The 25,882-nt window shown below is 47.0% G+C and overlaps 1 protein-coding gene across 3 annotated transcripts in view; it reads left to right on the plus strand.

Annotated features, from left to right (window-relative positions):
* MERTK (MER proto-oncogene, tyrosine kinase) overlaps positions 1-25,882 on the plus strand; it is a 152,111-nt gene that overhangs the window by 38,369 nt on the left and 87,860 nt on the right. For all 3 annotated transcript variants that reach the window (XM_058683287.1, XM_058683288.1, XM_058683286.1), the window contains exons 2-4: positions 10,887-11,292; positions 21,729-21,829; positions 24,078-24,251. In XM_058683287.1, the coding sequence (XP_058539270.1) occupies positions 10,887-11,292; positions 21,729-21,829; positions 24,078-24,251 (681 nt within the window). The remainder of the gene's footprint in view (positions 1-10,886; positions 11,293-21,728; positions 21,830-24,077; positions 24,252-25,882) is intronic.

A 25,882-nucleotide genomic window follows, 5' to 3' on the forward strand; every position in this document is an offset into this window, starting at 1 on the left:
TTTAAGAGTAGGTCTGCTGTTGACAAATGCTTAGGTTTCCCTCATCTGAGAATATTTTGGTTTCCTTTTCATTTCTGAGGAATTCTGAGTTGACAGTTCTTTTAGTACTTACAACATTATGCCATTTCCTTCTGTCTTCCATGGTTTTTGATGTGAAATACACTACCATTTGAGTTGTTTTTTTCCTCTATTGGTCAGGCATCATCACCCTCTCTCATTTCTTTCAAAATGTTTTCTTTGTCTTTACTATTCAGAAGTTTTGACTATGATGTATCTTGGTGTGGATATTTGGGGGGGGGGCTATCTTATGTTCACTCAGATGTTTGACTTTGTAGGTTTATAGTTTGTGTCAGGTTTAGGTAACTTTCAGCATTATTTCTTCGAGTCCTTTTTCATTCTTACTCTCTTCTTTTTCCTCTCCTTCCAGGACTCTGATAATATAAATGTTAGATTTTTAGTAATAGTCCTACAGATTCGAGAATCTCTGTTTGTTTTTTCTCAGTCTCTTTTCTCTCTGTTCTTCACATTGGATAATTTTCTATTGTTCTGTCTTCCAGTTCACCGATTCTTTCCTCTGCCCCTCTCTTCTGCTATTGAGCCCATACACTGAGTTTTTTATTTGGGTTATTGTATTTTTTAGTTGAAAGTTTACATTTTTTAAATATGCATCTTTGATTTCTTTGCTGTGACTTTATATTTCTTTGCTGAGGCTTTCTATTTTCTCATGTGTTTCATGTTCATCCTTGCTCATTGGAGTCTTTTTATTATTCTTTCTTTAAAACCTTTTTCAGAGGTGCCTGGAAGGCTCAGTTGGTTGAGTGTCGTACTCCTGATTTCGGCTCAGGTCATGATCTCATGGTCATGGGATAGAGCCCCATGTAGGGCTCTGCTGAACATGGAGTCTGCTTAGTATTCTCCCTCTTCCTCTCTCTCTGCCCCCCCCCCCCACCAAAAAGTCTTTTTCAGACAATTCTCTGTCACTTTGGTATTAGTATCTCATTGAGTTTGAGATTGAATTTTTTATCGAAACCTAAAAATTTCCAGTATTATATTATGAGACTCTGGCTCTTGTTTTTATCTTTTATTCTTTTGTTATACCTGGTTTCCTCTCAACTGCTCTGGCTGGGAAGAGGTATGCTGCTTCTTTACTGCCTGGTGAGGGTAGAATTCTGGGTTCTCCATTCAGCCTCCATTGGCATCTGAATGTGAGTAACTGCTGGTCAGAGGTGGGTGGGAGTTCTGGCTGTCCATTAGGTTTCTACTGATACCTTCTGTCTGGGAAGGGATGAAGTGCCCTATTACTTCCCAGCTGTCCCCCACCTTACCCGCACTGACAGTAGGGGGGGGGGAGGGATGGCCTCACTGGGCAGCAGTGAAAGCCCTGACTCTCTATTAGGCCTTCTCTGAAACCATCCCAGTGAGGACCGGGAGGCATGCCTCATTACTGACAGGTGGGAGTAGAAGTCCAGGCTCCCCACAAGCCAGTGAGGATGAAAGTCCCAGCTTTCTACTTGGCCCTTTCTGATACCACCCAGTGGAATAGTTGTGGCACCGCCTTTCAACCTGATAAGGGTGCAAGTCCTGGCTCCTCATTTGACCTGTGCTGGCATGAGTGGAGATGGGACCATAGTTTTTTCTGGGTGGTTTGCCTGAAGGAGAGCAGTTTGTGGTCTGTCTTCTGTCTTGATGGGCTGCCCCTTTCCTGGTCTTTTGACTCTGGAGGACTGGCTTTTGTTTTTGATTTTGTGTTTTTGTTTGTGTGTTTTGTTGGTGGTGGTGGTCTTTGCCTGTGAACATTTCCAACTTGAGACACGTGGAGCCGAAGGAAAACCCAGGGAAATCGTCATCACAGTGTTCTAGCACCCTGAAGTCCTTAGTCAGTCTGCCTTCTCTCCGCTTTTCAGGGTTGTTGGTAGTGGCTTTGTTTGTTTAATGTTTGTTTCCATTGTTTTTATGTGTACTTAGTGGGAAGAGTAAGGAAAAGTATATCTGTTTTTGGACAGAATTCTGTGCCCTCTGTCATTTGGGAAAGAGATTAACAAACTATTCTTGTTAGGTGTTTGCTGTTCCAGAAATAGTCACATTTTATTTATTCTTTTTTTTTAAGTTTATTTACTTATTTTGAGAGTGAGATAGTGCAAGTGGGGGTGGGTGAGGGAGGGCAGAGAGAGGGGGAGGCAGAGAATCGCAAGCAGGCTCCACACTGTCAGCACGGAGCCCAGTGTGGGGCTCAAACTCACGAAACGGTGAGATCATAGGCTGAGCCGAAACCAAGAGTCGGATGCTTAAATGACTGAGCCACCCAGCCGCTCCTAGAAATAGTCACATTTTTAAAGGAAATAATTTTTTCTTTAAAATAATGCCTTTTCATTAATAGGCATTCAGGTATTGGTGGGCCGGAGCATAGTGTCGGGGGTGGCATGATGGAGGAATTAAACTTGGAGACTGAGAGTCTCTCCTATATGTTGTGAAAGCCACATCTGGTCCTTGGGGAGAATCAGCCCCAAACCCCCAGGGGACAACTGCTTCGCCACTCTGGCCAGAAAGCGTTCCTTCAGCCTTTCCGTGATACTTGGTGTCCTGCCAAAGGGGGAAGAGAAGGAAAACCCTTAGTTAAGTAAACATATATTCATATTTCACTGCAGGAGGCTGCATGGTCTAAGTCAGCATAACTGGTCCCATATGTTCAGCACTGATGGTCCAGACATGACTAGTTGCACCTTCAAAACAAGACGGATCAGATATTTCATGTTATGAAAATCTTAACTGCCATTCATTGCATGTCTGTGCATGCCAGGCATTGCACAGAGCTTTACGTGTAGTGTTCTGCTATTATCTCTGACAGAAGGAGGTGTTATGTGTCTTGCTTTCCAGATGAGGAGACTGACTCTCACATGGACAAGTGACTTGCACAGGTCATGTGGCCTCTGCTCGGGGCTAAATCTTGCTTCTTTGACTTCAGGGTTCTTTTTTTTTTTTTGAGAGAGAGAGAGAGAAAGAAAGACAGAACATGGGAGGGGCGGGGGGGGGGGACAGAGGATCCAAAGCTGACAGCAGAGAGCCCAATTCAGGGCTTGAACCCATGAACCTGAGCGGAAGTCAGACGCTTAACACACTGAGCCACCCGGGGCCCCCCAGGGTAAAGGGTTTACATTTTTCTCTTATTAAGTATTGTTGTTCCTCTTTATCAATTGAGAAACCTTCATGTTTACATAAAGTGACACAAAACTAAGTAGCAAGGTTCTGTTTGTTCTTGGTTTGGCCTCAGCCGGCCATGGGGGTGGGGAAGGAGCCCTTAAACTAGATGACAGGGAAGCTGCCGAGGGACATGATTCAAATAGCAGCCACAAGGACGGGGGTGAGGCTGGGGCGGTGGGGGTCCAGGTATGGCCCTTTCTCTTAGAGGCGGACACAGGGCGCTGCAGGGGAAAGGACGGGGTGCGGCCTCCAAAAGCCTTTTTGTAAACTGCAAACGCACTCCTGAAGGAGGCCTTTCTCCCAACTACAAGGGGGCTGCTTGATAGCAAAGCCCCCACACAGCAGACAGCCAGGCCAGAATGGAGGCCTTAGCTCTCGGGCAAAGGGCATCCTCCCCTCTGTCTGTTGCCGCCCCCCCTGGGCCACGTAGGTGGCAGGTGAGAAGCAAAGAACCCCCAGGAGTTCAGGAATAAGCCCTCACTCTTGTACCCGCCTCTGGGCTTCCTGATTGTGGGGCTGACCTTCAGAGAGCTTGCTTGATGCCTCTGTCCGTTTTGTTGTTTGAGGAAGAGTAGAAAGAGCGGAGTAGTGGGTCCCACCGGCTGGCACTTCAGTCCTGCCCTTATTCCAACGCTCAAGCCAAGGTGCTTCCCTTGTCGCTTTCCAGGCACCCAGGGTTGTAAGGCAGATGGATGGCACCTGACACCCAAGGCAGGGCTGGATAGGCTCGCCCACCCGCACTCTTCCTCCTGCAGGGCTGCTGCCGGCCCAGTCTTCTTCCCGTGGTTTGGAGGGCGTCCAGGGCCTGGGGGCCTGCTCTGCTACCATTCCACCTGCTGCCCCTGGACCTCAGAAATCCTACTTTAGGGCAGCTCAGGCAGTTAGGCATCCGACTCTTGGCTTCAGCTCAGGTCACCATCTCACAGTTTGTGAGTTTGCGCCCCACGTTGGGTTCTGTGCTGACAGTATGGAGCCTGCTTGGGATTCTCTCTCTCTCTGCCCCTCTCCTGCTTGTGCTCTCTCTCTCTCTCTCTCTCTCTCTCTCTCAAAATAAATAAGTAAACTTAAAAAAAAAATCCTACTTGGGGCTCCTGGGTAGCTCAGTCAGTTAAGCATCTGACTCTTGGTTTCAGCTCAGGTCATGATCTCACGGTTCGTGAGTTCAAGCCCCACATCGGGCTCCGCTCTGACAGCATGGAGCCTGCCTGGGATTCTGTCTCTCTCTCCCTCTCTCTCTCTGCCCCTCCTCTGCTCTGTCTCTCAAAATAAATAAACTTAAAAAAATTAAAAGAAAAAAAATCCGACTTCAGGGGTGCCTGGGTGGCTCAGTCTGTTGGGCGTCCGACTTCAGCTCAGGTCGTGATCTCACTGTCCGTAGGTTCAAGCCCCGCATCGGGCTCTGTGCTGACAGCTCGGAGCCTGGAGCCTGCTTCAGATTCTGTGTCTCCCTCTCTTTCTCTGCCCCTCCCCTGCTCAAGCTCTGTCTCTGTCTCTCTCAAAAATAAGTAAACATTAAAAAAAAAACATTAAAACATTAAAAAAAATCCTACTTCAGGTGGCCAACAGGCCCAGTTCAGATGCAATGCAATGACAACAGCATCAGCCAAAATCTGTAGAATGTGCTGGCAGACCCTATACATCCGATCATGTCCTACCACTGAGGCACTCTTATCCTTGCAGGGGACCAGAGAGGCTAAAGAGCGTTTCTGAGGTCATGTCTCAGGCACCAAGGCACTTTGCTGGGCACCACTGAACAATACTGACCACCAGCCCACCTGCCATCATGCACACTCAGCAAGCACTGAGCCATTAGTCATGGATTTAAAGGTGGGATGTGCTAGTTGGTCGCACAGAAAGTGGCCTATTTACTAACATCCCCTCAGTGACCAATTCTGAGTCTAACAGACTAAGGTCCCTAAATGGCTGGCTCACTGCGGCTATGTGTGCTTGGTGGAAGAGGGGCTGTTTCAGAGGCATGCCAGTGTCCCCCCTCAGTCCCAACCCCAGCCCCAGCAGTGTCCCTGCCTGGACCACGTCTCTTCCCAGGTCACCCTTCAGAACTCGGCCCACATCATCACACCCATTTTTTCCGTGAATGTTCACTGCAGAGTAAATCCATGTTTCTCATCCTGCTGGGTTCAAAGGATGTCACCTCCAGCTTTCGAGAAAGCTACAAATTTGTTCAGAAAAACATGGCAAACCTGCGGGAAACAATGGACAGTATATTGAACCAATTTATTTGTGGGATGAATAAGCATTTGCTAATTGTGTCCCATAAGCCTATCCCTGTGCTTGGCACTGGAGGCCGATGACGGAGGCACAATCCCTGTCTGTGCGAAGCTGACGTTGGAATCTGGGCAAGGGCCGAGTAGTGATTGGGAATGGGCAGGGATGCTCCATCATGCAGCTCCCAGGCTGGGGGCTGGGCGGGAGATGGCAGCTTCTGGAACAGTGGGACAGCTGCTGTCCGACCTGGGTGTGAGGCCGTTTATCCAAGGCTGCTTAGTAGCAGTTACTTATGTAAGGCTCAACCTCCCACTTGAGTAGCTTATCCAGTCCACAGATGGAAACAACCTTGAAAGAAGGAAGAGAGGGGTGGGGAGGGTGAAGTTTCTTGTGACTTCCACCCAAATTATAGCCAGAGGCAGCCCACTTTTCCATGTATGCTATGTAGAGAGTACAAAATTCTCATTCAGTCTCTGTGGGCTGCTTTCGGTTTTGTTTTTAATGTTTATTTATTTTTGAGAGAGAGAGAGAGAGAGAGCATGAGCGGGCGAGGGGCAGAGAGATAGGGAAACACAGAATCTGAAGCAGGCTCCAGGTTCTGAGCTGTCAGCACAGAGCCCGATGCAGGGCTCGAACTTGTGAACCGCGAGATCATGTCCTGAGCAGAAGTCAGACACTCAACCGACCGAGCCACCCAGGCTCCCCCAGTCTATGTGGGCTTTTAATACATCTCTCACCTTGACTAAACATTGTCTCAAATGTTTATCCATCTGACACCAAGGCCACCACACTCCCTTTTGCCATCGTAAAGATGAGTTAATGGGAGCATGTTAGTGAGAACTAAAAGGTTTGCTGTATAAGCAGGCCTTGTTGGTCTGATCTCCTCCTCCTGCCATAACTCTCCCAAAATAATCGTAAAGCGTTCCACTTCTGGAGGCACCTGGGTGGCTCAGTCCATTCAGCGTCCAACTCTTGATTTTGGTTCAGGTCATGATCTCACAATTAGTGAGATTGAGCCCAGCGTCTAAATAAATAAATTAATTCATTTTAAAAAATCATTAATTTTTTTTTAAGTTATGAAAAAAATATAATTTCTGATCGGTCATTGCCCTGACCCCTGGGTCCAAAACCTTGGATTGGTTTTTATTTTGCCCTTTTCCACATTATCCGAAATCGCTCAGGGCTCCCTGTATGCACTGCAGAGCTCTAGAACAGCATTTACACAGACTGCTCGATGAACGGCACCCCATCCGGCCCCCAGCAAAGTTGTGCAGCGGAAGCCTCACCAACACCATCATCCACGAGGAGTTGGGCAGCTCCCTGTATCAACCCTTGTAAATCAGCCCCTCTCAAGTATTGGGCTGTGTGTGGCAGGTGTTTACTGATTCAGAGTAAGCTGGGAAAATAATAAAAAAGTAATAGCTAACAGTTACTGGAGAGCTGACGATGAGCCAGACATAGTGATACCTCCTTTGTTGCTGACAGCAATACCCTGTGGGGCACCATGGTTACCATCCCCCTTCTCCCTGTGAGAAAACTGAACCGGAAGCAGCCTCCCGGCCTGCCAACAACAACCAGTATAATGACCACTCCTGAGAACTCTCCTGTGTTCTGAGGTTATATCCTTCCTAAATACTTGGTGTTAGACCGACCTTTCTGTTGTGGGATGATGGCCATAATGGGAACACTGTTGGGGTCAACCTTTCTTCTCTCTCCAGCATCCTTCCTGCTCCCAGCCACTAACTCCCAGTAGTTAGGTCTTTGCCATCTTCCTGGTGGGTTCCCTTCTTCCTGGCCTCCTCCTTCCTGCTCCTCGGGCTCCCACTCAGCCAGATGTCAGTGCCGGAGTCGAGTACGGCTCTGATCTCCCTCCCCTGCTCAGAAACTTTCTAGGAATCACTGCTGCCTCGGCCAGGATCCGGGACTCTCCACGGTCAGCTCTATCCACTTGCTCTGGCTCTTTGATGTTAGCACAGGAGCACCACCCTGCAGCTGCACTCATGTTCCCAAACTATTAGGGCCTCTTCTTTCTCTGCAATTTCCCACCGCCCCAGCCCCTAGAAACCCTGCGCCCCCCCCACATCCCTTCTCTAATTCATGCCTTTACTTTTATTCATTCAACACGCCTATTTTGAGCGTCTTCTATGACCTGGCTAGAGTGTGGGTGCTAGCCCTCTTGGGGCTCCCAGTCCAGCAGGAGAGAAAGAACCGAATGAGGAATCCCAGGAGACGTTACGAGGGGGAGAGCCCCAGCACCCCAAGTAGGAGGGCTAAGTAGTCGAGGGTGGGGAGGGACCAGGGAAAGCCCCGCTGACATTTGTCAGGACAGCTCTGTTGCCCCACTTCCCCATATCCCTTCTTCCTTTTAACTCCTGGGACCCTCTGCTGCTCCCCGTCTGGGGCAAGTGCCTCTCTGTATCCCATTACACTATCACAACAAACCTTAGACCCGGTAGGTGCGAGGTAAATGCTTACTGGCAGTTGAATCATTCTGCCAACTCCTGGCAGTTCAGCTCGTGGAGCTTAGCTATCTTTTAAACCAGCCATAGTGATTATAGGGTGGGTTTGCCCCTCCGACCTCTGAGTGGGTGGCCCTGTCTCTAGTTTGCTCACTTAGCAGCTTGGCTCCGAGAAAACTGAAGGCTAGACCCCAGCTGTAACCAGAGGTTATCTTGCAGGCTTGGGATTAAAAACAGGTTCCCATTTTATGTTCTCTGGGCTTCTGTAAACATGTGAATTTTCCACTACCAACTTGGGTTACCCTTATAATTTGACATTTTAAGTGTCTTTAAGTAAATTAAACAAACCAAGGAATTATTTGCTTCTCCCACTCCACCTTTTTTTTTTTTTTTGCCTTTAAAGAAAAACACGGTTATTTGGACAAACCCCCTGCCTTCCCAGTCTCATGGATGTCGGTGAATAAGGACTCTCGATAAATTTGCTGCTCTGAGAGGCAAAGGTGAATTATAAGTGCTTCAACGCCTCAAGAAAAAGAGTGTTCTTGCACAGGGTCTGCAGGCATAAGATAAATAGCCAGAGCATTCATAACTGCAGAAAGTATCCCCAAATTCAGAGGGAGATGATGGAGCTGGATGGCGCCCAGGCAGAGCTTTGCCGTTTCCTGCTAAGAGCACAGGCCCACACTTGTGCCTAAGATTTGCCTGGCGTGGCAGCGACAAGAGAGGCAGGGGCCTCTCTCTGCAGAGTCACCCTGACCTCCACTCCCTGGAATAAATGAATGCTTCTATCACAGCACACTCATCTGTCTGGATGGCCGGGCTCAAGGCCAGCCTGAGGCTGACCCACATAGCCTCCCCCAAAGCATGTGGAGGGCCCCTGCTCTCCCACAGCCACTGAGACTGCAGGCTGAGGACAAGCAGTGAGCTTTCCCTGACTTCTCTCTCTCTCTCTCTCTCTCCTTTTAAGTTTTTTTCTTTATTTTGAGAGAGAGAGAGTGGGGAGGCGCAGAGCGCGCGCGCGAGAGAGAGAGAGCATCCCAAGCAGGCTCTGTGCTGTCACCGCAAAGCCCGACTTCGGGCTGGATCATGAACCTTGAGATCATGACCTGATCTGAAATCAACAGTTGGACGTTTGACCAACTGAGCCGCCCAGGCACCCCTTCCCTGGTTTCTGATAGTGAAATCTCTTTTTCTCCAACCTGGCATTCACCCTGGAGGCAGTTCCCAAATGCAGCAACCACGAGAGCCGACCTGGCATGAAAGAATCACATAGAGAAGACTCCCTAACAGAAGCCGTGACCTTCAGTTGAGGGAGATGTGCAGTCCAGAGCGACTTGGCAGGCAGAAAGCCAGAGGAACAAATTCTCAGATCCTTCCTTCTGCTCCCAGATTTCCTGATTGTATCTCCATTGGCCAAATAAGTGCTTAGTTGACTGTTTATGCTAAAAATTATTTCTCGTTTATCTGAAATTCAATTTCAACTGGGTGTCCTGCGTTCTTACTTGCTAAATCTGTCACAACCGTAAGCAGAAACCATCCTACTCTCCCTGCACATACACACCCAGGAGCCCAGGAGGGTGCGACATCCTGAGTGTGGCAGAGGCACAGCTCTGGAGTGGGGATGGGCACCTCTGTGTACCCCCAGTCACTTTCCCACACAATATCTCTCCCATTCTCTGCCTATCTCAACTGTGGCCACCGTGTTTGAATACGTAACAACCAGCATAGGATGTATGCTCCAAAAGTGCTATTAAAAAAGCCAGAAGTACAACTATTGTGGGCCAGTATTTCTAGAAATACTTGTGGGCCAGATGAAATCAACATTGCCAGGTTCATTCCAGCTTGCAAGCATTTTAATGGAAGCTCTAAGTCATTCTGTTGTTGGTGACATAAGTGGCATTGATTTTTTATCCCCCCCATACCTAGAGATGGGTCATGTTGAGGCACCAGAATTGTAAACTCATATCTTTGTGACCGGTAGCAGCCTTTACAAGACCATTGGTCAAATTTGTGGCATAGTCTGTGATTGAGAACACAGTGAGAAAAGTGATCTCAGTTGCCATCACCTTCCTGCCATGCTGTTGAGTTGGATATGAAGGACTTTGAATGAGTCACAATTTTCACAAATGGGGGAAGGTGGTCAAAGGATACGAATTTCCAGTTATAAAATGAGTAAGTCCTCGCAATGTCATGTACGGTAAGGTGACTACAGTTAATAATACTGTGTTGTACATTTAAAAGCTGCTAAGAGAGTAGATCTTTAAAGTTCTCAATACAAGAGGGGCGCCTGGGTGGCTCAGTTGGTTAAGCATCTGACTCTTGATTTCAGCTCAGGTCATGATCTCACAGTCATAAGATCAAGCCCCACATTGGGCTCCGTGCTGGGCATGGAGCCTGCTTGGGATTCTCTCTCTCTCTCTCTCTCTCTCTCTCTCTCTCTCTCTCTCTGCCACTGCCTCACTCACTCACAGATGCACACTCTCTCCCTCTCTCTCAAGAAAACAAATAAAAATTAAAAAAATAATAATAATAAAAAGTAAAGTTCTCATCACAAGAAATAAATTTTGTAACTGGTGGTCAACTAGTTAATTAGATGCCACATATACAAATATCAAATCATGTTGTACACCTGAAACTTAATATAAGTCAATTGCATCTCAATAAAAAAGAAAAGAAAAGAAAAAAATGGGTGGGAGGAGTTCTATTTCTTAAACATTCTTTAGGAGGTATGTGAACAAATGAATGAATTTGTGAATGAGAATATATGTCCAGATGTGTGTGTTAAATACATTTTGCTCATGTTTTCTGAGGACCCTGAGGATACCCCCTGTCTGTCATCAGAGGCTTAGAGATTGGGAACCTACTTGGAAAATTCCTTTATTTAAAAGGCTAAAAATCAAAAAATAAAAAATAAAAAAAAATTAAAAAATAAATAAATAAATAAATAAATAAATAAATAAATAAATAAATAAAAGGCTAAAAATCAGGTGTTCTGTTTTGCAGCTTTTGCAGAGGTGAAGAAAGAAACCAAGCCTGACCTGCCATACCCAGGAAGCCTACAAACTGACCACATGCCATTTTCCCTTCCTCACACCAGTGGGTACCAGCCTGCCTTGATGTTTTCACCAACCCAGCCCGGACGACGGCATACGGGCAATGCAGTCCATCCTGGAGTGACCTCTGCTGGGTCAAAGCTCCCGCCTCTTGCATTTAATCATACGATTGGCCACATAATACTTTCTGAACATAAAGATGTCAAATTTAATTGCTCGATCAATATACCTAATATGTACCAGGACATCGCAGTTATTTCTTGGTGGAAAGATGGGAAGGAGTTGCTGGGGGCACATCATGCAATTACTCAGTTTTATCCAGATGACGAAGTTACAGCAATAATCGCTTCCTTCAGGTACGTGTTCTCTCTTCCTTTCTCTTGTTAAATGTTGTTATGTTATTGCTGATTCAAAAGCAAAAACCTCATAAGTTAAAAAGCTTTTTTTTAGTTTCTGGGTTAGCAACTCACTAATCCACTTACAGTGTAGATTAATAGCTGCCGGTCTGTATTGTTGATTTCTTTTACATTGATCTTGGCCTCACTGGAACTGCTGGTTATCAGAGGCTCTGGGTTCTGGGGAACCACTTCCCACCTGACCTACAAGTCATGTCACGCTCTGCTTGACTCAAGAGCTCTCCCAGTGAGTGGGAACGACGTTTCTTACCCAGTATGTGGAGGCGTCTAAATCGCACCGTGGGGGTGGAGGTTTTAAAACAAACAGGCTTCCCACCGCTTTCCTTTGCCTTATCCTCACTTTCCCCCCTCCCCTACACCCCCTGCTCCTGCAGATCATGATACTGTGGTAGTCCTCGTGTCACCGTCCGCGTGTCACCGTCCTCGTGTCACCGTGTCACCATCTCATTGTTCCACTTTGTTTTGACAGGGGCCAGCCGAATGCATTGGGGGTGGGGGAGGGGGGGTGACAGAGCCAAGTCAGCAGGTATCTGGAATAACCCATTGTCCCTAGGACTGAGTCATCGTATTTCAGAGTACCGCTGACAGTGAGACAGCTGCTTCTCTTCTCCCCATCCCTTTTTTCTTCTCTACTCGCTCCTCTTCAGCCAGGAGGGGTTTGAGTGTTTTGTTTTGTTTGGTCTTGTTTATTTGTCCTTGCATGTGCAGTTCTAGAATTCGGTGGACCTGTGGTCATTAAAAGCTCAAAATGAGGTCAGGGCCGTGCAGAGTTGGCGCCAATGCCTTTTCCCTAGGATTCCTGCGCTCCGAGCGAGGGGAGCCCTCTTTGATCTGGTGTGTTTTCACTTTCCCTGGCCTGATGCTTGGGGCAGTCCCGGACGGTCCCGTCTTTTGGTGAATCATTTGATGTTTCCTTTTCAGAAAACTGCCTCAGAGATACCACAGTACTGACAGCTCCCGTTAGAATTTAGTGTGTCAACATTTCCAGAAGATGCACCTTGGGGGTTTGTTTTTTTTGTTTTTAGTTTTAGTTTTTTTTTTTTTTTTGCATAGTTTTTCCAAGATATAGGCTTGGTTAGCATCAAAGCAAAGAACACAACTGTCACGTTTTCCGTTGGTTGATTTAAATTTTGGCTGGGACTGTCAGGCTGCCACCCTCAGCCGGTGGCTGAGACCACTCAGGAGATTTGGCTACATTTTTTTTTCTGCATCAACTACAAGACACAGATGTTTTACCATGATAGAGACACAGCTTCTAATGATCCATTTAATAATGAATAAGGAGCAGTTTAATGGCTTAAAGGAACGAAGAGCCGGGACATTGGTCCCATCAGGTATCATTAGGAGGAAAACACTGCCCTGCTCTCTCTGGGCTGGCAGTCCTGAATGGGGGTCCTGCCACTGGACAGCTGTGAGACCGTGGGTGAGTTGCCTTCTTGCCAAAGAGATAGGTTTGCATCACGTGACTAGCAGCTTCAAGTGTGTTCTAAGGGGCCATGGGATGTTTAAAGGACTTAAATTGGAGAGTTTTAATTTAAAAAATATTTTTAATGTGACACTCAGAATTTTTTTTTTATTTGAGAGAAAGAGACAGTGAACAGGGGAGAGGGGCAGAGGGAGAGAGAGAGAATTTTAAGCAAAATGCTCAGTGTGGAGCCCGACTCAGGGCTCAGTCTCATGACCCTGCGATTATGATCTGAGCTGAAATTAAGAGTTGGATGCTCAATTGACTGAGCCACCCAGGTGCCCCAAATTGGAGAGCTTTTAAACTTAGAACAGACAGTATCTTATCTTGGACTTGTGTCTTTAGAGTTCAGAAGGTGACCTGGGTCATATTTTCAGAACTTTAGAACAAAAATTTATACTTTTGCATGTACTCAGTTCCAGTCTCATAAACTCATTCTGAAGGGGAAAAAAAAATCTTATTTGACCTCCAAACTAAGCCATACAGCAAATTTAGTGGTCAGAATTCTCGTAAACTGTGGACACTCAGCTGAATTGAGTAGCTTTGGGGACAGTACTGAGTCCACCATTACAATATTCTTCAAGTATATTAATGTTCAGGTGACACAGGAGCCGTATGAAGGAAATTGTAGTGACTGAATCAAGACTGTAAATATCCGTGTAATTTCTTGGCAAGAAAGAAGGATGTTGGAGACCCTAAATATGGTATCTTCTAGATGATGACTTTGAGGTCCCTCTGAGTAGGGTGACTTGCCCGGGGTCACTGGAGAGTAAGCTGTCACCCTTAAACGGGGGGCCTGGTTTGCACACTTGCAATGTCGTCTCTTCTTCCATCTCATGGGCCCTGAAAGAAATCCACTCTGGTTGCCAGGAACAGTGAAGAGTTAAAAACTAGTTCTAGGCCTTCAACACATGGAATTCATTAGCTTGTAATTTTCTTGGAGTTGCCCTTAAGAATACCTGTATGGGCCACATGTATTTAAGGGAATGTACAAAATACATATGTGTATATTGGCAGGGGTCAGAGGAATATGGGGAGAAACACGAGGTGTTTGGGGTTAGGACATAAGCCAGTTTTGTATAAGGTGTTATTATAAGAAAGGGTAATGAATTTCGAAAATGGATGGGGTCTCCAGAGAGAGGCCCCCACAATTCGTACCAGCATGCGTCCTTTTTTTTTTTTTTAACGTTTATTCATTTTTGAGACAGATAGAGACAGAGCATGAACAGGGGAGGAGCAGAGAGAGAGGGAGACACAGAATCTGAAACAGGCTCCAGGCTCTGAGCTGTCAGCACAGAGCCCGACGCGGGGCTCGAACTCACGGACCATGAGATCATGACCTGAGCCGAAGTCAGACGCTTAACCGACCAAGCCACCCAGGCGCCCCAGCATGCGTCCTTTAAATATGAAGCAGTTGTGAGTTGCTAGAGACTGACCAGGATTGTGGATGTGATTTAACTTTCTGAGTTTTTGTCGGTTCCACATTTCCTCTTTCATATCGGGCAGACCCCACACTTGAACCCCCAAATGCCCCATTCTAAAAATAAGGGTCAGTCAGCTATCTGGTCTTTGACCCTACAAGTAGGTTAGGAGATGTGCATACTTGTAGATTTGGCCTTGAAGTATCGATTTAGGGGAGAGGACCCGGCATCAGGACTGAGGGGGCACTTCTGCCACTCAGGACCCAACCCATCTTTCGGTCAAACCTCAGTTTATTGAAACCGGGGATGGGGGTGGATGTGGAAATGATAAAAGAAGAAGTTCATGTGCATTTAAGTACAAGCCCCACCCTACTTGGGAAAGGTTAAAGGAGATTTAATATCATGAGTAAGAGCGTTCCTAAAAGGTTTTAGAAACTGCTTGGTCTTAGTTCCTCTATGCGTATATTTTAAATTTATATTAAGGGCACCTGGGTGGCTCAGTTAAGCGTCCAACTCTTGATTTCGGCTCAGGTTGTGATTTCACGGTTCATGAGTTCAAGCCCCACATTAGGCTCTGAGCTGAACTCGGAGCCTACTTGGGATTCTCTGTCTCCCTCTCTCTGTGCCCCTCCCCTGAGCCCCCCCCCCCTCTCTGTCTCAAAATAGATAAATTAACTTAAAAAATAGTTATTTTAATAGTAATATATGTATTTTGCTAAATACTTAGAAACTACCAAACATGTACAGAGAAAGAAACCATGGCCCACAACCCTGAGAAAACTTTTCCAAGCACATATGAAATTAATATTCCTGAAATGAAATTAGCATTTTATGACACAGATGATTATATATCTCGTTCCCCCCACGTAACATCCTATTATGAATGTTCTCCTGTCTTATTAAACGCCTTCAAAATACTGACTGCTCTATGCCACTGTAACCTACTGTTGTAAAGCAGAAGCAAATACAGAAGGATGTATGTGAAATTGTAAAGGGAAAACCTTAAAAATTGTTTTTGCGTAATAATGAATAATGGGGCATATACAAGGGAAAAAATAACTGATATGGTGCTTCAAGCCCAGGTGTCCTCTTGAGCTGAGTCCATTTTTTGCTAATAATTCACCTGTTTTCTTCTTTCACTTGGACGTCTATTGTAGGTGTCGGGAACACTCTGTGTCCGCCAGCAGGTTGGGGTATTCCTAATTGATGGCTTGGTGATTAACACTGAAAATTGCACCCCCGCCCTCCCCAGACCCCATATTCCTGACCTAGTCCTGGATGGTGCACACCTCAGGCTCTATCTCTCCAGGGCTTGTAGCAATTCTCCTTTGTGGGGCTTAAGCCATCAGGCTTAAGCCAAGCCACCTCGGCTCTCCGACTGGTATCTTGCCTCATTTGCATTTGATATCAGCTTGAAACTGTAGCTCATCCATTTGTGCAGATCCCGGGATGCTGTGTAGCCGGGACCTTTCCCTGGAGTCTCTAAAGGAGGGGGTACTTTTTGGGATACAGTTAGCTCTAAAGTCGAGCATAAGGTATAAGGAGCTCTCTGGCTTGGGTAGAAACACTCCCGGGTCAGGTAAAGCATTCCAGGGAGGCACCAGCCATCAGGCCAGAAGACTGGGGGGACCAAACTCTCAAGCAGAAACAAAAGCCAGTGTTCCTGTAGGCCAGCCGGCCCTGCACATTCAGTTATTGGGGTAATTTGTGGCAAAGGAAAAGTATTTTGACATGTTTTTTGTGTAGTCTAGGGGTTCCCCACTGGGAATTCAATTCTAGCTTAGTTCTCTGTAGCTAGAGCTGGAAGGATTTTATAGTTTTCTAAAACTTGTATTTCTCTACAACTGTTTTTTCATTTTTAATATTTTTATCATGGTGAAATATACATAGGATAAAATGTACCATTTTAACCCTTTCCGAGTATACAATTCAGTGGCATTTAAGTACATTCACTTTGGTGTGGCACCCATCACCACCATCCATCTTCAGAACTTTCTCAGCCCCCCAGAGGGAAGCTCCATGCCCATTAAACACTAACCCCTCATTCCCTTTTCCCCCAGTCCTTGGTGACCTCTATTCTACTTTCTTTCCCCGTGACTTTGACTACTCTACGTACCTCATGTAAGTGGAACTGTACCCCCTTTGTTCTTTTTTGTATTTCTTTTTTTTTTTTTTAATTTTTTTTTAACGTTTATTTATTTTTGAGACAGAGAGAGACAGAGCATGAGCAGGGGAGGGTCAGAGAGAGAGGGAGACACAGAATCTGAAACAGGCTCCAGGCTCTGAGCTGTCAGCACAGAGCCCGACGCGGGGCTCGAACTCACGGACCGTGAGATCATGACCTGAGCCGAAGTCGGCCGCTCAACCGACTGAGCCACCCAGGCGCCCCTTGTATTTCTTTTAAGAAGCCTCTAGAATGTAGCTGCTACTTCAGAGCCATGTCTGAGCAGGCCAGTCTACATGTGATAGGTCTGAGAAACAAGGACGTACTGGGACTCACCCAGCTGAGGCCACCCTGGTGTGATGGGCTTTTGCAGATGCAAAGAGCCCTGGGGCTCTGTCCAGGTGGTTCCTGTCTAGACGCAGTGGCTGAGTCTGTATGGTGGCTTTGGTTTTCCCCAGTTCAGATGTTTGTATTTGACCAGAATCTGACACAATTTTTATACCTTTTTTAAAGCAGTGCATACACGTGGCAAAATTCTCCAACTGTTCAAAAATCCTCTCTTCTGCTCCAGCCTCCAGCCCTTCCCCAACGAGGAGCTGTGCTTATCCACTTCTTGGGTATCTTTTGTAGGTATTCAATCCTTATGACTCGTGTGTGTGTGTGTGTGTGTGTGTGTGTGTGTGTGTGTGTGCGCGCGCGCGTGAGCGCGCCCGCGCCTAGCCTGGAGTTCATCTAATAGAACGTTACAACTCTGGTTAAATCAGTACCCAGGACTTCACATTTTTTGTGGCTATGTAAATGCTGTTTTCAGCTGAGTCATACAGTAGGCTGTGGTTACATCTTACTTCTTCACAGCTTTTTGATTGTCCTCAGTTTAATAGTTTCCTTGCTTGTTAGTTTGCTCAATTTTTTAAGTGTCACTCTCATTTGTCCCTAAACTCTACATACATCTCCTCTCAAAGTGATGCGATTACCAGGCCTGATCTTTTTCCTAGGAGATGCCTGTCCTGTCCTTCTCCTGCTCCAGTCTGGGCAGGTTGCTCCCCAGGTCTGGGGTGCAGCTCTGTCATCTTTGGGGGCCCTTGTTTCTCCTATTTCCTCCTGAAGCCCAGGTTCCGCACCGCCCCCAACCCCGCCTCTTGGCTTTTACTCCTTCGCTTTGGCACAGAGCCCATCCTCCACCAGCATGGACCTTGCATGTCTGAAAATGCTATTGTGTTTTCTATCCTCACATTGAGGTAGCTTGTCTGGATACAGAACTCAAAAAGAATAATTTCCTGTTGTCATTTGGAAGTCATTGATATATTTCCTTTTTGCCCCCAGATTTGTTCTTGAGAAGTGTGGTGGGGTTCTGATTCATTTGTGAATGACTCACTTTACTTCTCTCTGGAAGCTTCTGGACCTCCACTTTATCTTGGAGTTGTGACATCTCCTGATGAGAGATGGGTGGTCTTGGTGGGTCTTTTCTCTTCCACTGTGCTGCCCACCTACGGGCCTGGTTAAGAAAGACCTAGAATCCAGCCCTGGGGCATTTTCTTGAATTATGCTTTCCTTCCTGTGTTCTTTCTGGAACTCCTCTTACTCAGTTGTTGGAATGCCTAGATTGCTATTCTGAGCTCAGAGCCTTCACTGGGGAGCCTCTAGAGACTGCACCTGCTGTTTCCTTTAGGAAAGGGGAGAAGTTGGGGACAGCAACTCTTCTCCACCTCACCCCCCACCCTGCTGTCAGCATGGCAGCCTTTACTTGCATGTCTAGGAAGCAACATGTAGAATTATTTGTGGAAAATCTGGGTCTGGACTTGCTAATTAATGCAGGCACGTAACCCATCTCCCCAGGCGATTGCTGACCTCTTCCTGATACAAATGACTAAAGACAAAGTTTTGATCATGTTTCCTTTGAGCTCTCCTTTTCTCCTCCTGGTTGAATTTTCCTTCCTTGCTGGTTGGCTTAAGATGCTCCTAGACTTTTCATGCCCTTTGCGTCTGATTTCTGAAGTCCAAGCTGTGCTGCTAAACTATTACTTCCACCCGATAGTTTCTCAGTCGTCCGTCCCCCGCCCCCCCAACGCACACAGGGGTACTTTGCATCCTTGGGCTGCCTTCCTTGGCCTTGCCCTGCATCCCTCTGTGGCCCTCACTTGCATTCTGGCTCCTGACTACCTAAGTCATGTGACAAGGCTGCTGCAACACTGGGCTTCTGGACCCTGAGCCAGAGCCAGGTCTTCAGAGGCACAGCTGTCCTCAGCCTATCAGATCTTATCATCAGTCCAGCTCCTGGGCCTGGCCTCAAGACAATGACTCCTCTTCTAAAATGAACCTGTGAAATATGTGGAAAGGACCCCCTCTTTGGTAGCCATGACCTTGTTTTTTGTTTTGTTTTGTTTGTTTTTTTGTTTGTTGGTTTGTTTTTGAACTGCAAAGAAAACTAGACTGCTCAGCCATGCAGAATCTTCAAGAGCTCCTAGAAGCAGGTGCACCATTCAGCCCCTGGCTGATACTCATGCTGGTCCGGGCACCATTCTAGACACCTGCTTCTCTCCCTCTTTCTTCCTGCCACCATGACATCCAGGGAGATTTATTAGAGGAGGGTCAGCTAACCCCTTTTTTGGAGATATTTGTCCTGTGAAGTCTCTTTCCATGTTCTCCCAGTGACCTCTAGACATTGTGACCTTCAGTCCTGCCCTAAAGCATGGAGAGATCTGGCCCTTCTTTGAAATCCCGAGTCCTCCCCAAGTCCAGCTTCCGTTCATCAGGTGCAATTCCAAAATTATATCACTCCCGCACAGGAGTGAGGGGAAAGGGGAAGGCAAAGTATTCTGAGTCAGTGGGGCACTGCTCAGATTGGCACATCAGAAAGTGCAGGTGACAGACGATAGTCACATTATTGGGCCTTGGGAACAGTAAGGAGGTAATATTAACCCAAGCAGCTCTGGTTCTCCTCATTCTGATTGACACCATTCTTTTTCTTTTTTTTTTTTTTTTAATGCTTATTTATTTTTGAGACAGAGAGAGACAGAGCGCGAGCAAGGAGGGGCAGAGAGTGAGGGAGACACAGAATCGGAAGCAGGCTCCAGGCTCTGAGCTGTCAGCACAGAGCCCGATGCGGGGCTCGAACTCACGGACCACGAGATCATGATCTGAACCGAAGTACCAACTGAGCCACCCAGGGGCCCCTGATTGACACCATTCTTGATGTGTATTTTACTTACTCTTTATCAGAAGCTAAAAGGGAACTGCAACATGGTATCACTGGGGAGAAGTTGTAATTTAAAATGTTCTATGTTCTGAAAACCGTGTGTTTCAAAACCGTGTGTTCAACCTCAAGTCCAAGGGGCCTTGCTGTGGCAAATTGGCTCCTGATGCCGCTGTGCTGTTTGTATATCCTGGTGGCTGCCACCTGTGGGCCAAGATGGCGTCCCCTCTGACCTTGCCAGCTTCCTGGTCTCTTTTAAGCATTAAGCTTCAGGCCTTGATGGGTTGAGGGATGGGTCTTATTTTGCTTTGGGATAAATAAGTTGTATCAGGGAACAAGCTACTAGAAAGGAAGATGGACCCCTCCACAGTTTTCTTCTTTTACTTTCTTTCTCTAGCCACAGCCTTTGCTCTGTCTGATGAGCGCAGTAGAAGAAATCAGTGCCTTTGGGTCAGTGAAGGTGTCCCCCCCCTTTGAGAGCATTTGAGGGCATTTCAAAGAGTTCCTTATGCCCTCACCCCTTCCCACACCCAGCTAAGGGCAGGTTTTGCCTAACTTCTTGTGTGTAAACATGTCTGAAGGGTGGAAAGCAGGATTCTGAAGCTCTTAGAGCTAAGGCCACCTGTTTATAGCAGATACTTTACAACATGTAGTGTTCAAACTATAGTATAAGGAAAACGAAAGAAAGGTGATCTATAATAAAATAATACGAATGTGAACATGTAGATGCCTGGCATGACCACTCCAGGAGAGATCATAGAATACACAGGGACTTGCACCGTGGCACGCCCCTCACGCATGTGGCAGCCGCAAATAGGGAGGTGCTGTCCGTGATCTGAGTCTTGGCCAAGTTCCAAACAGGACAAAGGGATGGCAGCACCCATTTTCAGGTAATTGCAGTCCTGGGAATTAGGTGGATATTAAGACCAGACAAATTCTTTGTGTGTCTATAAATGGAATTGGGTTCTAGTCTCAGAAAGTCATTTGGGTTATGGAACAGTTGCCCCTAGCCCCTAAAAACCATGGTGCCTCCTAGTTATTGTGCCCACATAAAGCAACCCTACAGGGGCGCCTGGGTGGCTCAGTTGGTTAAGTGTCCGAGTTCGGCTCAGGTCATGATCTCGCGGTCCATGGGTTCCAGCCCCACATCGGGCTCTGTGCTGACAGCTCAGAGCCTGGAGCCTGTTTCGGATTCTGTGTCTCCCTCTTTCTCTGACCCTCCCTGTTCATGCTCTCTCTCTGTCTCAAAAATAAATAAATGTTAAAAAAAAAAATTTTTTTTTAATTAAAAAAAAAAAACAACCCTACAAATTTGCAGCAAAATGCCTTGATGGGGCAATACCCCAACATAGAGAACCCTGGTACAGAGCCTTCCATAGAAGGCAAGAGGAGGGACAGCATGTGTGTTAGTCATGTTTCTTCAGAAAAAACAGAACCAAAGAAGGAACGAGAGAAAGTTATTTTAAGGAATTGGCTAATGTGATTGTGGGTGCTGGCAAATCTGAAACAGGCAGGGCATCAGCTGGAGACCGAGGGAAGAGTTGATATTATAGTCTTGAGTCCGAAAGCAGTTTAGAGGCAGAATTCCCTCTTCCTTGGAGGACCTCAGTCTTTGCTCATAAGTATGGCTCTCAGCTGGCTGGATGAGGCCCACCCGTGTTGTGAAGGGTAATCTTTACTCAGAGTCTACTGATTTAAATGTTAACCACATATGGGCGCCTGGGTGGCTCAGTCAGTTGGGCGTCCGACTTCGGCTCAGGTCATGATCTCGCAGTTTGTGAGTTCGAGCTCCGTGTCGGGCTGTGTGCTGACAGCTCGGAGCTTGGAGTCTGCTTTGGATTCTGTGTCTCATTCTCTCCACCCCTCCCCCACTTGTTCTCTGTCTCTCTCTATCTCTCAAAAATAAATAAATGTAAAAAAAAAAAATTTAAATGTTAACCACATCTGAAAAATACTTTCACAGAAACATCTAGAGTAATATTTGGCCAAATATCTAGATGCCATGACCTAGCCACGTTGACACAGAAGATTAACACTCAGAGCATATGATAAACAGGTTGAAGAATGTTCTGTTCCTATAGCAGAAACTCAAAGGGTATTCAGTGTAAATATCTCTATGTGTTTTCTTTGAAGCATAACCAGTGTGCAGCGTTCAGACAATGGTTCATATACCTGTAAGATGAAAATAAACAACGAAGAGATTGTGTCTGACCCCATCTACATCGAGGTGCAGGGTAAGTCCAGAGGCTACAGAGTGACCTGTATTTATTGCTTTGCATATAAAACTCTAGAGTTTAGCATGCTCATTTATAACTCTGTAATCAAACTTTGCAAATTCATAAGCACTGACATTTTATAAGGTGATCCTCTTTTTAGACTTTAGGTAATAATAAATAAATGGCGTGAATTCAATTCTCAAAGTTTTAGCTCTATCCTGAGCAACAGGGCTGAGATTAAAAACAGATTATGGACTCCTTTGTCCTCAGGTTATTTACAGTTTAGAAACCTGGAGACTTTTCTGGAAGCGGTATGCATTCCATTATCCGGTTCGCAGTGCTGGCACCAGGTACCCTTCGCCTGGTCTAGGGATGATTGGCCTATTATTCAACATCGGTACATGTGGATGGTGAAGCCAGGAGGGTGAGTGGTTTTCCTGAACTGGGTCAGCAGCTCAATCTGGGACTCATTTTGGGCCCTAGGATTTGTCAGGTAGATGGTTCAGTGCAGTTCCATGATGTGACATAAGACGGGCTCAGTGTGGGTCCGAATGAGACGTCGACTAGAAGAAGGCGGTCTCTGCCCTCAAGGAACTTGAACTGCAGTAGGGGATGTGAGCTGATGGCTAGGTGAGCCCAGGTCCCAAGGCCCCGGGTCTTGGGGCGCATGCCTGGTTCTGCAATGGCGGTGCCTGTCGAGGAAGCCTTCAAGGAGGAAGCACCTATATTCTCACCCAAGTTGTCATTCCTCACCAGTCCACGGGCTGCCTCCGGGGCCCTTGCATCTTGGCTTTCTGAGATACCCCTGCCAGCAGAAGCACCCAAACACCTTTCTTTTCTACTTTCTCCTGACCCGCCTCACCACAAGCTTTAGAAAAAACAAGTGGTTGGCTTTTCAGGGAAGTTCAACCAGAACTGTCCCACAAGGAAAGCCTCCTCTGCTACCCATCCTTTTGCAAACCTAAACCTCATACCCACTAATGCTGCAGGAGGCCTGAGGTGGGGAGGCCCCTCAGAGGAGTCTGTGTTAGCGCTCTGCTCTAGGCCCATCCCAGGCTGGACAGCTAATGCCTCCTCAGGGTTATGTCAGCACCAGCCCTAGGGGAAAGTGGGGGTGTGGAGGATAGTAGTGTTCCTACATTTGCTGTAAATGTTGGGAAAATGTTGAGAGGACATTTAACTTGTCAGAATCCCAACAAAATGCCCAGGGCAGGATCACATTAGGTCCAAATGGAGTTTTGCAAAACTTTGAAATAGGAATAAAGAAGCCCATTATGCCACTCCCACATCATTCCTTCTGGGACCAGATCTGTGAGTTCCCAATCCTCAAAGAACATGGTTTAAGTGCCTGAGGACAGTTAACTTGACTTGTTAATTTTTTAGCACATGCTCCAAGTACGTACTCACTGGCTTTCTCTGAGGTATTTCTAAAGTTCCCGTCCTTATGGCCTCGATTCTGAATCACAGTCAAAGATCTTAGGAGTGGAAGTATGCAACTGTGTCTGCACTGTTATCATTAGAATGCACTTTGAAAAATGGGGCGCCTGGGTGGCTCAGTCGGTTAAGCGTCCGACTTCGGCTCAGGTCATGATCTCACGGTCTGTGAGTTCGAGCCCCGCATCAGGCTCTGTGCTGACAGCTCAGAGCCTGGAGCCTGTTTCAGATTCTGTGTCTCCCTCTCTCTCTGCCCCTCCCCTGTTCACGCTCTGTCTCTCTCTGTCTCAAAAATAAATAAACGTTAAAAAAAAAAAAAATTTAAAAAAAAAAAAGGAAAGAAAAAAGAAAAATGGCCAGCCCTGTATAAGCCCTGTGCAAGTGTACAGATGTTTAAATTCATTATCATTCATCTTAAAGGGACACACGCAGTGGATTGTCCTCAAAAACAGGTGGACCTATTACGTGGCTTTGTTTTCACTCCATGTGTAATTTGGTAAGAAACACTGCAACACGTGCCAGCCTGTCCCAGGAGTTGGAATAATGCCTGATTTCAACACCGCCAGGCCTCCCTTCTGGTAAAACCAGTTCTGAATCACCATCATAACCCCTTTGAGAAAGTGTCCTAGAAAGCCGGCTGGAGCTAGTTGGGTAAGAATTAGCTTCTATTCTTTCTCAGCCAACTTTCAGAAGGTGCAAACTAGCCATTTCAGACCAGAGGTGGTATATAAAGAAATCTATTGCCAAGTTCTAGAACAGTCTCCATTCCCCTTGGGGCTCTGCCTTTGCTTGAAGATCTGAAACATTCTTTCACTGAACTCTTTCTCCGCAGGACTTCCTCACTTTACTAGACAGCCTGAGAGCATGAATGTCACAAGAAACACAGCCTTCAACCTCACCTGTCAGGCCGTGGGCCCTCCTGAGCCCGTCAACATTTTCTGGGTTCAGAACAGCAGCCGTGTTAATGAACAGCCAGAAAAATCCCCTTCTGTTCTAACTGTGCCTGGTAAGTCCGAGTCGTGTGACTTATTTATTGCTTCCTTTCTAATAGTGAGAGGGATCACAAGTTTGGTGACCACTGCCTTGCACTAGCAGCGGATAGAAGAGAATGAAACACAGGTGTGGCAGCTGAGGTGAGGGTACGTGGAAAAGAAACCCCGGGAGTGAGAATTCACAGGCCAGGGCTGGGAAGTGGGTGAATGCCCTGAAGGGTGTCTGTGGTTAATTTAGCGAAGTGGCCGGAGTCCCTGAGCCCGGGCAGTGGGAGTCTTGCTCATACCTCCCATTGCAGCTGGCGCTTGGCTGGCCTGGCAGGCCATGCACTTCAGGAAACCACTTGACGCGAAGACCCCTGACGTGAGGTTTGACAGCAGGGAACCCCACTGGTCACGCGGCACTGCTGTGGGATGACTGAGTCATTGTGGACTGTGGCCGCGCTGACAGTGGTCATCTTGATTCCCATCCGAATGGAAGTATCTCGGCTTCGTTCCCGTCACCTCCCTGACAAGGCTCTTGGAGTCAATGCCCTTGCTGTTTCCCGTGCTACGAAAGCCGGTGGACTCCTCTCTGGCTCCTCTCATGGCATCTTTTCAGCAACATCTGGCAAGGGCACCACCCCCAAATCCTTCCTTTCTTCATGCATTCAGCGACCGTTTTGCCAGGGAGTGCTGTATCCCAGGGGCTGTTCTAGGTTCTGAGAACACAGGGGTGAACCTCTGGCAACAGTCTTCCTGGCTTCCTTCCCATCCCACCGCTTCTCCTCTGCCCTTGACAGGCACATCCCTGGACCCACTTCTTTTCACTCTGAGACAGTCCCGCCACCCTGGGAGAGTTCCTCTCTGTCCTTGGCTTCAATACTATCTGTGCAACGGTGGCCTTGGGCTTTGTGTCCTGGCCCAGCCCTCTCTTCTGAGGTCCAGACTCATGTATCCAAGTGCCTCCTTGGCATTTTCACTTGCTGGTACATAAGTATCTTAAAATGAAACTCCTGTTCCGCCTCCTCTCCACACTCACTTTGCCCCAGAATTCCCCATCTTAGTAAGTGGTATCACCATTGGCCCAGCCTTCCTCTTTCTCATTCTTCATGCCAAATGCATCAGCAAGTTCTGTCCATTCTGCTTCTACGGCGCATCCCGAATCTGTTTTCTCTCCTTCCCTGCTCCACACCGCTGCCAGCACCCTACCAGTGCAGTAAGTAGCTCCCTAACTGGTCTCTTCGCTTCCAGCCCTGTCCCCACTCCAATCCATCCTCCTCAGTGGCTCCCTGTCATCTTAGACTGTCACTCAGACTCACTCCTGTCCCTGCCCATCGGCCCTGTGAGCTCTGGCCTCCGCCCAACTCTCCAACCCACCCCGACGCACCTTCTCCTCCCTGCTTATTAAGCACCGCTCATCCTGATTGTCTGTCATTTCCTCAGACACATTGCCCTCCTTCCTGCCTCAGGACCTTTGCATCCTTTCTTCTGTCTGCCTGCACTGTTCTGCCCTCTGCCCTCTGCCCCATGACACAACTCAAATATTACTTCTTCTGGGAAACCTTTCCTGGTCATTCAACTATTTTCGGACCTTCCCACCTCTTTATGGACTCCCAGTCATGTGTTGCACTCGCCACAGTCTATAATCACCCTATTTATTTCT

This window comes from Neofelis nebulosa, chromosome 9, assembly GCF_028018385.1.
Source record: "Neofelis nebulosa isolate mNeoNeb1 chromosome 9, mNeoNeb1.pri, whole genome shotgun sequence".
Taxonomy (NCBI): Eukaryota; Metazoa; Chordata; class Mammalia; order Carnivora; family Felidae; genus Neofelis; species Neofelis nebulosa.